General features: G+C 34.7%; 2 protein-coding genes across 3 annotated transcripts; one reads left to right on the top strand and one right to left on the bottom strand.

Moving 5' to 3' along the window:
• The first annotated feature begins 293 nt into the window (after positions 1-293).
• On the top strand, positions 294-3,263 carry LOC139845624 (glyoxylate/hydroxypyruvate/pyruvate reductase 2KGR-like). Its single transcript, XM_071835887.1, has 2 exons — positions 294-794; positions 2,646-3,263. The coding sequence occupies exons 1-2, from the start codon at positions 351-353 to the stop codon at positions 3,162-3,164; spliced, it is 963 nt and encodes a 320-aa protein (XP_071691988.1). The 5' UTR covers positions 294-350; the 3' UTR covers positions 3,165-3,263.
• A 1,780-nt stretch (positions 3,264-5,043) lies between these two features.
• Positions 5,044-7,326, bottom strand: LOC139845623 (uncharacterized). Of its 2 annotated transcripts, none has more exons than XM_071835885.1 (2): positions 7,048-7,326; positions 5,044-5,914 (listed from the first exon to the last, which is right to left on the bottom strand). In XM_071835885.1, exon 2 carries the CDS (start codon positions 5,868-5,870, stop codon positions 5,334-5,336), a length of 537 nt encoding a protein of 178 aa, XP_071691986.1. In that variant the 5' UTR covers positions 5,871-5,914; positions 7,048-7,326; the 3' UTR covers positions 5,044-5,333. The 2 variants fall into 2 exon arrangements, with proteins under 2 accessions (XP_071691986.1, XP_071691985.1); XM_071835884.1 differs by having other exon boundaries at positions 5,044-5,894; positions 7,048-7,323.
• Between the last annotated feature and the right edge of the window lie 3,698 nt (positions 7,327-11,024).

Below are 11,024 nucleotides of genomic sequence, written 5' to 3'. Positions count from 1 at the left end.
CTGGCCAACTATAGCAGCGCCAACCTTCGAAACAAGACGTCGCCAAACAGTACCCACAGCTATAGGACGAAGACCACCGCCGGGCTTGACAAGCGGTGTGAGGGGAGCACTAGCAATATACTCTCCTAATTCCATAGGGCACCTTCCAGCTAGAAAGAGATTAACGACTCCGGTAATAGAGCCAACCAACTTATCCGAGACTGCCACAGCAGCACCATTCAAGCAATCCATAAGGTGTTGTTATTGTTGTATTATTACTCCATTTCAATTCAATAAAATAAATAAAAATCCCAAAAAAAAAATTAATCAAAGAACCACAAACTTATACTAATAAAGTCCCAGAGTCACCGATGTCCAAGCAAACTCGAATCATGGAACCGATCGGTGTGCTGTTGACATCACCTACGAACTCGTACCTGGAACAAGAACTCGATAAGCGGTTCAACCTTTTCCGCTTGTGGAACGTCCCTAATAAACTCGAATTTTTGAAACAAAATTCCGGTTCCATCCGTGCTGTTGCTGTAAACCCGAACGTGCCTACTGATCGAGAATTCATTGAATCGTTGCCAGCTCTTGAGATCGTGTCGAGTTTCAGCGTAGGGTTAGACAAAATTGATTTGGAGTACTGTAAAGAGAAAGGGATTAGAGTTACTAATACACCTGATGTATTAACTGATGATGTTGCTGACCTGGCAATCGGATTGATATTAACCACGTTGAGACGGATTTGTGAGTGTGATCGGTATGTTAAAGCTGGTTTATGGAAGAAAGGTGACTTCAGATTGACAACTAAGGTTTGACTTCCTTTTATTTATTTATTTATTTATTTATTTTCTGTTGGGATTTACCCAGTTATTTGCTATAGTTTTGATGAGTAAAGTTTAAGCAGTTTAAGAAATACACATCAGATAAAATACATTACATAGGATTACATAGTCCGTTTTAGGGATTGATAATCCGTTATAGGGATCGGAGACTTACCCATTCAGTGACTTTGGCACTGGACGTTCCCCAAACATGTATTGTCGGGTCGGGTGAATTCAATAATAGACGGTTGTAATTTTTATTTAATTTTTCACTTTACTTTTTAATTACCCTTTTGTTTTACATGTATAATAATGAAAGGGTTTAAAGAACTTTATCCAGTATTCTTATCTATTTATAGAAATATTCTTATATATTTATAGAAATTGACTATTAATTTAGGACAATTCAAAACGAAAGACATAGGACTATAAAATTGGAATGTACGGAGTATTAATTTGATGTATGATTTTGTTAGGTGTTAACCATATGTGAGGTGGTTTATAATTGAATTTGATATATCGATGCTATTTGGAAAATATACTATTTTTTTTTTTTTTTTAAACAAGTTAGGAATCACAGACAAGGGCTTGCAATGGGGTATCGCTCACCCGATCATATCAATGGCACGTATCGGAAGAAAACCGCATTGGGAAAACCCCCCTTTAGAATCGAATCTGAGACGTATTGCATCCACTAAATACCTAGATACTGGGGTACCACTGAGGCAATGTACAAGTGGTTATACTAGTTGAGTTGGGGAATGGTTTAGAATCAAATGGTGACACGTATTATATATCAAGAGGTTTATCAATATGTTTTTGTAGGCCACTCGTATTTGATAATGATTTTATAGGCATTGAAATCATCCAATTAAGATTAATATATTGGCGTCTTGACTGCCGCTTATAGCCTAAATTGATTTTCAGACAGACCCTAAAACCCATGAAAACTTGATTCTACCATTTTCATGGCGTCTCATTTTTTTTTTTTTTTGGGTCGAAGGTTCTCGCGGAAGCAATCTCTCTACCCTCGAGTAGAGAGGGGATGACTTTCTCTTCCGGTGGGTGTAGAATTATTTCTCGACTCGTGGTTAGAGAAACGACTTGTCTTCTATTTTAGGGTAGAGGAAGGATTGTCTACATCTCACCTCCCCCATACCTCGCATGTGCCGGATTGAGTATTGTTGTTGTTGTATTCAAATACATGAGTATTTTGGTTTTTTTTATTTTTTCGATTAGTTTTTATGGCGGATTTGGTATATAGGAAACAAAATATTAGTTTAGGTGGCCTACAAAATCATATCTAAATATTAGTGACCTATAAAAACAAATTGATATTTTCGGTTGGCCTCCAGATATATAATCCCAATGAAAATACATGTCTACATACACATAAAACTGGTGTATGATGAATTTATTTATTGTATTGTATTGTATTGTATTGTGCAAAAATAGATTAAGCTATCATATAAATTTATCTTTAATTTTTAGAAACTTGTATCAAACTGCTCAGTTTTTTGCATAATAAAGAGTGCTACCACTGGGAAAAGAGTTATTAGTGAAAGAAGTTATCTTTGAGTGGATGAGCTAACCTGTATCAGCAGAACTAGAATTCAAGATCTCATATGAGCAAAAATGTGCTAATACTAGATTACATAGTTCTTAGTTTTATTTATGACCTACTGAACTTTTTGATTTCCTTTCGTTTTGTTCCTTACGTAGCTGATCGCTCATTTATAATAATTTTGTTGATTTCTCGACATGGAGAATCTAGCGCACTAAAAATAAAAATACAAATATGGTTACTGTTTTTCATTTTTTTACATGTGAAACTTGCAGTTTAGTGGCAAAAAAGTTGGAATCATCGGTTTGGGTAGAATCGGTACAGCAATTGCTAAGAGAGCTGAATCATTTAACTGTCCCATTAGTTATTACTCCAGATCAGAGAAACCAGGATCGAACTACAAGTACTTTCCCAGTGTCCTCGAATTGGCTTCTGATTGTCAAATTCTCGTTGTGGCTTGTCCCTTAACAGAAGAAACCAGACACATTATTAATCGTGAAGTCTTGAATGCGTTGGGTCCCAGTGGCTATCTTATTAACATTGGCAGGGGCCCACATGTAGATGAACGGGAATTGGTGTCTGCACTTGTTGAAGGCAGGATAGCTGGTGCAGGTCTTGATGTGTTTGAGAATGAACCACATGTGCCTGAGGAGCTGTTTGGGCCTGATAATGTAGTCCTGTTGCCGCATGTTGGGAGTGGCACTGTCGAAACCCGACATGCGATGGCTGATCTTGTGATTGGGAACATAGAGGCTCACTTTAACAAGAAGCCACTGTTAACTCCGGTTGTTTGAATACGATTTGATTATATGAAAATTTGAATATGTGAACCGGTTGGTTACCTTTGTGTGTTTTGTAATCTGCTTATTTTAGCAGCTTTATTTTCTTCCTCATTTTCCATTTCTGTTTGATGCACCTTCAAAGAATAAGTAATAAAAATGCAGACAGAACATAGCTTCTTGGTCAAGCGTTCAACCTGTTCCATCAGTAGTTTTATTTTTTTCGGATTAAATATGAAATCGCATGTCGACCGCAAGTAGTATATATGTAGGTAAATAACTCCGGTAGAAAAGAAAGTTAAAATAGTGAACTGATCACTCAAAAACACGAGTGGATCATTGATCAGTTGGATCAATGAAGCCATGTGTGTACATGCATTAATGACGTGATCATGTGAATCCTTACGTTGAACGACTCAAACTCCGCTTCAATATCTTCCGCCTATGGAACTTCCCTTTTTCAAGCACAATGCCACTTCTATCCGAACCTTTGCAGTAAACTCGAATATAGGTGCCAACCAATTGACTGCTTTAGAGATTGTTGCAAGTTGCAGTGTAGGCTTAGAAAAGGCTTAGCAAGGTGTTGTCACAGACCCTCACCATAAAAGACCACAAAGGTCCAGCTAGGGTAGCAAAAAATGCGCCCGCAACCAACTCGGGAGAAATGGGAAAGAATCAAACAGCGGTGCCCGGCGCCCGGGTCAAATAAACCACGACCAAGGAAACCCGATAAAACAGAAGATGGTGGACTGTGACCGAAAAGATGAAACGACGGGGGACTTAGGAACATCATCCAAACCTCAGCGAACAATTGAGCGAATGAATATTCGCAGAAAAATGATGATCCATTATAATACATGGTAAATAAGTAAAGGTTCTATACGTTCCTTGACTGGAAAAATTAGATATGGTTTTTATTTAAATGTACTTTTCGTTCTGCCCCAAATGAAGACTAGTTATATTTCTTTCTTTCTCTAGGCTATCATATACATTTATATTATATGTTGTCTCATAATGAGTCATTAAGATGGTTAGGGCATGAAGGGGTTGCTTTAGTCACCATCAAATGCGAGTTGAAAATTTAATTTCTCATGGTTTTCTAGGTTTGTGTTGCGCGGAGACATTATGTTTATTGATTTGGTTCAAATGTGTTTTGGTGCCTGGTAAATTTTTTTCAATACAAACAGGGTCATAGTCAATCGGTTGTTCAAATAGATCAGTTGAATTTAGTGAATCACAATGTAACTCAATTAGATCACATGATCTATTGTAATTTAATTTATGTCTTTTACCATAAAAAATAAAAAATAAAAAATAAAAGCTCGCCAACTCTAAAAGTTGTATACTTAAAATCGAGTATTTCACTAAACGTCATCTTTCTAATTTTTCATCCCAAAGCAAATGTTCAAGTTTGTCTCATTACAAGTGTTCATATTCTGACACATTTGAAAAGATACGTCTACTTACCGACCCGTCCTATTATAAAAGGACACGTTACTATTTTGTGTTCCTGAAAACAAACCTTTACTCATTGCCGATTGGGAATTTTAGGACCAATTTATTGCTTGTGAACTTTGTATGTATTCAAGTTTCAAAGTGTATCATTACATGTGTTCAATTGTGCATTTTTCCTCTAATCATATACGGAGTACATCTAACTTACTATTATATGCATACAACTTAACAAGGAAAATAAACTTTGTATGCATCCAAAAACGTACAAATATACATTTCGTACGTTCAGTAAGAAATGTTACTGCAGGGAGATAAACATACCAGATTACTGCAAAACATTATTTCACATACCTCATTGCTGTTAAATCCAATTTGGACTAATTTAATTGCAATACTCACAGTTTAATGACAAAAAAGTTCGAATCATAGGTTTGGGAAGAATCAGTATAGCAATTGCTAAAAGAGCCAAAGCATTTAACTGTCACATTAATCATCATTCGAGATCCAAAAAACTAGGATCAGAATATAAGTACTTTCTCAGTGTCGTTACACCGTTTACCACTTACCATTTCCAACACAAAAACTATCATTACATAATACTCCGTAGTCGTTAACTGGTAGCATTTGGTGTTCACTTGGAACAAAAATGTTACAAACTTTAACATCTTCTCCCATTTTATTGGCATACAACATAACGACAACCACAAACAAAAGGTAAACAGTTTCTCATCATATACAAACTTCAGCCAACACTTGCCTTTGATCATCTTCATCTTCATCTTCATCCTCACTAGATTTTGTATTAGTTTCAGTTTTCTTACCTACACCATCCTTTTTCTCTCCTATCTTTAACCCTTGTAATCCATCAACACACGATTTCTCAGCCTCATCTGGTACCTCGGGTCCCACCACCTTATCCGGCATACCCTCCCTACCACCCACGACCACATCGTCTCCAATCACATCCGGCAATTCACCGCCTTTTTTAGGTACACAAGTGCCTGGAGGATCAGCCTCAGTTGTGATCCCCGCGAGTTTATCTCCTGAAGATCCATTTGCGGGCCACGGGTCGTTAACACATTCTTCTTCTGATTCGTCATCTGAATTGTGAAACATACGTGACCGCACGGAAGTTGCAGCCTTCAGGAAAGCTTCTTGTATGGAGTCTGGTGGAAGTGCGCAGTCCTCGAGACCTGCGTCTTCAAGACGCGGAGGCTTAATTGCATCCAATATGCTACCTAATTTCGCTTCACCAGTGGCTTCCATTTGTGAATTTTAAGAATTGAGATCCTAATACACGAAGCAATAAACTGATAAACAGTCGGCTTGGAATTAGTACTGAAGGGGTAATAACATACAATTTATGCCTGGCAAACGGGTCAGGTTGGGTCGGTTTGGGTAACGGGTCAAAATGGTTTTGGGTTGAAATGGGTCATAGGTCAAACAGGTCAATTTTTTAAACGGGTCAAAATGGGTCAGGTTGGGTTGGTTTGGGTAACAGGTCGAAACGGGTCACAGGTCAATTGGGTCAAATGGGTCAAACGGGTTACATCAATTTTTTTTACATTTATTACATTATTTTAGTTATTATTATTTATTAAATATACATAAGAAACATTAATATACATAATAAATGATATAAACATGAATGCTTTATAAATTTTTTACGGATGAAACTTTTTATGCTTGACCCATTTGACCCATTCACAAAACCCATTAGACCTATTTCTATTTATTGATCTTTGAGTATTGATACCCATTAGACCTGTTCATTCATTTTTTGTGCAGGACTCAATAGGTTGGTGAGAAACTCATTTGAATCTTTTTTTAAGTTTTGATTTACATCGTTAGGTCTAATTTTTTTCAAGACCCAATTGACCCGAAAGCTTGACCCATTTGACCTGAATTTTAGTGTTTGGGTCTCAATTGCCAGGTATAATACAATTACTGCTTAGAAACAGGTAAACATCCATGGAAATATCAAGTATCAGAACCATTCTAACAACCAATATTGTAACACATTGTGCAATTATGAAAAATAAAAAATTAAGGCGATTATAGGTGTGTTTGAAGTTCCAGTAAACAGCTATGAGTTTACAGCTTAACTGTTCATACGATTATTAGCACTGATTATCTTGATTTTAGGGACAACGTAATGATAATTAGTGTAAGAGTGTAAGGAAACCAATTATAAGTGATACATATGCTTTAAAAAGTTGAGTAGCACTTTATCATGACTTTGAGATCCTCAAATTGAAAACCTAGCATCAAAAATCAAATATGATAAACTAGAATCGAATGCCTAAAAAGGAAACCGCGTCGATAACGAGTGTTATCAAACCCTAAATTGAAATAAAACAAAACCCTAGAAAACCAGATTAAAGCTTTATAATTATTTGTTATGAATGAATATAGAAAAATAAAATAGAAACAGAAATCTTACTTGCGGATACAGAGAAGGATGATGATGGTGTTTTAGGCTTTGTTTTCTTTTTTTCTTTCAAATCGGAGTTGAGGGCCTAACGTGGATTATACAAGCGGCCACGTGTTCAATAAACAATAACCTCTTCTGACAATATTATGTTTTCTTTTTCTAATTTTTTTTTTAAAAAACGAGAGAAACGAAATACTCGTACAAAATACGTAAGTTTCTATCTCATCGATAGATGAAAAACTCGAAAAGGACCACGATGTATGAACAATCAAACAAGAATAGCAAAACAAAGAAAACAAGGCTAGAAACCTACAAGCAACAACAGCACAAAATAAAACTAACCAACAAAACAAATAAAAGAGAAACGTAAAACATAAAAATAACCCGACTCCTTTATTTTCTCTACATGTACCACCAAACAACTTTTGTTTTGTGGTTGTCTCCGATCATCGGCATCTCGTCAGTGGCCGGAGGTTCTCCTTTCTTTTTTCTTTTTCTTCGATCTCCTCAGATCTATCTTTCATGTCTCTCTTCTTCTTGGGCTTTCGAGTACTCGTTGAACTTCCGGCGAGCTTTTCCGGTGACAGGCGGCGAAAGCACTTGTGCTTTCTGTTTTACGGCGTTGTCTCTTGGTAAGCCCTCTTGTCTCGCTCGTCTTTCTTGAAGTGCGACTTGTTTAGCTGAGATGCCGGTTTCTTCTTTTCCAGTCGGGGTTTTTTTACCGGGGTCTGCCGGAGTTGTTGGTTGTGGGTTTGTTGACCAGCTGTTTTCGGTAGCTTGAAGGTGGCTGCCGGCGGTGTTTGATTATTTTTTTCGGTCGGTACTTTTTGGCTAGATTGTCACTGGTTGTTATGTTAGCGGCCGGATTTGTTTTCCGGTTGTTGTTCGAGTGATTTTCCGGCAGGTACCCCGCTGTTATGTTTATTTTTTTATTTATTAGTGTAGCCTTATATTTAAGTTTCCGCTAGTTATAGCCTTGGTTTTACTTGGTTTACTAGATTAAACGGGTTTGTTCACCATGTTGGTGAGTCGTTTGGTTTTGTTGATTTTGTTTGACTAGGGCTCGTTGTTGGATTCTTTTGTATCGGTTGTACACTTGTACTTGTTGATCTTCGGATCCATTCTAATGTAATCGTTACTTTGACCAAAAAAAATGTAAGTAACTAGATGGGGGGTGAATAGTTACTTGATACGTTTTTAACATTTTTTCGATTGATCACCAAATTTGATTAATTATGATCGACCAATTCAATTCAAACTTGATGTGTGTGGTGTATATGTTCAAAATGATAAGTAAAGTAATGTAAAGAACATAGACACAAGGATTTATAGTGGTTTGGGTGGATGTTAACTAATACACCTTAATCGACTCCCCGATTACACTAATGGGGATTTTTTGCTTCACTAAGCACTTCTCTTCAAACCCGGTGGAGATCCGATTTACAACTCTTCAACTTCTTTGGTAGACAACAAGCCTAATCTTTCTATCCCTTTGAAAGACCAACTCCAACCTAGCTCAACTTGTCTTCAACTTGGACAAGCATTAATCTTCAAATAAGATTAATCAATTTCCTAAGTCCCTTTTGAAATGTCCCGTTCATATCGATTATAAACATTTCATATTAATTGGTTTCGTTGCGAGGTTTTGACCTCTATATGAGACGTTTTTCAAAGACTGCATTAAAAATTTTAAAAACAAACAATAACCTTTATTTTATCGATAAAGGTTTAAAAGAATAACGTAGATTATCAAGTAATGATAATCTAAAATAGAACGTTTACACATGACCATTACATAATGGTTTACAATAATATTACACAACGATTTAAATCTCCGAATGCAATTTTTAAACAATATATTACAAGCATGCTGACTCCAATTCTTGTCTTTAAATTAGCATGCAACAGCGGAAGCTCTTAATAATCACCTAAGAATAAACATGCTTTAAACGTCAACAAAAATGTTGGTGAGTTATAGGTTTAACCTATATAACAAATTATAATAATAGACCACAAGATTTCATTTTTCATAAATATTCATCTGCATAAAATCATTCATATGAATTAAACACCTGGTAACCGACATTAACAAAAATGCATCTAGCATATCCCCATACAGGTACCTCATCTGTATATAATATAAACCTCGAAGTACTAAAGCAGCTCAAATTCTCTGACTGGGGCTTGTCAAGGCCCATAGATCTATCTTTAGGATTCGCGTCAATTAGTGGCGTTCACTAATTCTTAGGTTACCAAGCTAAATAAACAGGGATACGCGGTATAACAATTCAATCATAGAATGTAGTTCAAGTATTTGTGTCTATTTTGTAAAATACTTTCAAAACTGCATGTATTCTCATCCCAAAATATTAGATAGTAAAAATGGGACTATAACTCACTTTCACAGATTTTCACTTCGTCGGAAAATAACACTTGGCCACTGGTCGATTCACGAACCTATAACAAATATATATATATATATATATATATATATATATATATATATATATATATATATATATATATATATATATATATATATATATATATATATATATATATATATATATATATATATATATATGTATATCAAAGTATGATCGAAATATATTCACAACATTTTTATTACGTGTTGACGTTTTAAGTTGTTAAGTTTTTAGTCCAACGTTAGTAGTCCACAATTAGTAGTCCACAGTTAGTAGTACATAAATAAATCAATATATTATCTCGAATCAATCCACGACCCAGTGTATACAAGTCTCGGACTCGATCATAACTCAAAGTATATATTTATTTTAGAATCAACCTCAACCCTGTATAGCTAACTCGAGCATTACCGCATATAGAGTGTCTATGGTTATTCCAAATAATATATATAGATAACGTCGATATGATATGTCAAAACATTGTATACGTGTCTATGGTCTATCAAGATTACATAATATATGTTGGAATACATGTATAATACAATATAAGTAAGTTAAGTTATGGTTAGTATAGATTTGTTATAAAATTTACGTAGCTAAAACTAGTAATTTTTACCAATTTTATTTTACCCATCATTTCTTCGTTTTAAATCCGTTTTGAGTGAATCAAGTTGCTATGGTTTCGTATCGAACTTAACTTTATGAAAATAAACAGAAAAAGTGATGGTTTATAGTCAGAGTTACAGGTTACAAGTCGTTTTTGTAAGAGGTAGTCATTTCAGTTGAAAGAACGACGTCTTGATGACTATTTTGAAAAACATACTTCCACTTTGAGTTTAACCATGATTTTTGGATATAGTTTCATGTTCCTATGAAATATCATTTTCCCATAAGAACAACTCTTAAATCAAAGATTAAGATAGTTTTTATTTTTCCAACCCAAAACAGCCCGCGGTTTTACTACGACGGCGTATGTCCGGTTTTACGGTGTTCTTCGTGTTTCCAGGTTTTAAATCATTAAGTTAGCATATCATATAGATATGGAACATGTGTTTAGTTGATTTTAAAAGTTAAGTTAGAAGGATTAACTTTATTTGAGAACAAGTTTAGAATTAACTAAATTATGTTCTAGTGATTACAAGTTATAATCTTCGAATAAGATAGTTATATATATATATATATATATATATATATATATATATATATATATATATATATATATATATATATATATATATATATATATATATATATATATATATATATATATATATATATATATATATATATGAATCGAATGATGTTATGAACATCATTAATACCTCAAATATAGTAGGTAAACCTACTAGAAATGACAAGAATTAATATTGATCTTGAATGGATCTTTGATGGCTTGGAAGTTTTTGAAGTAGAATCATGACACAAAAACAATTTCAAGTAAGATTACTACTCGAATTAATATAGTTATAGTTATAGAAATTGAATCAAAGTTTGAATATGAATATTACCTTGAATAAGAAAGATAACCTACTGTAAATAACAAAGTTTTCTTGATCTTGG

This window comes from Rutidosis leptorrhynchoides, chromosome 4 (assembly GCF_046630445.1).
Source record: "Rutidosis leptorrhynchoides isolate AG116_Rl617_1_P2 chromosome 4, CSIRO_AGI_Rlap_v1, whole genome shotgun sequence".
In the NCBI taxonomy this organism is placed as follows: Eukaryota; Viridiplantae; Streptophyta; class Magnoliopsida; order Asterales; family Asteraceae; genus Rutidosis; species Rutidosis leptorrhynchoides.
Note: the sequence above shows the minus strand (reverse complement) of the source record. Positions and strands in the feature narration are given on the sequence as shown.

Bases quoted from the DNA above. Each gene is read 5' to 3' on its own strand.
- LOC139845624 (XM_071835887.1), top strand. From the start codon at position 351: ATGTCCAAGCAAACTCGAATCATGGAACCGATCGGTGTGCTGTTGACA. The intron at 795-2,645 runs GTTTGACTTCCT...TGAAACTTGCAG, and splicing joins ACTTCAGATTGACAACTAAG to TTTAGTGGCAAAAAAGTTGG.
- LOC139845623 (XM_071835885.1), bottom strand. From the start codon at position 5,870: ATGGAAGCCACTGGTGAAGCGAAATTAGGTAGCATATTGGATGCAATT.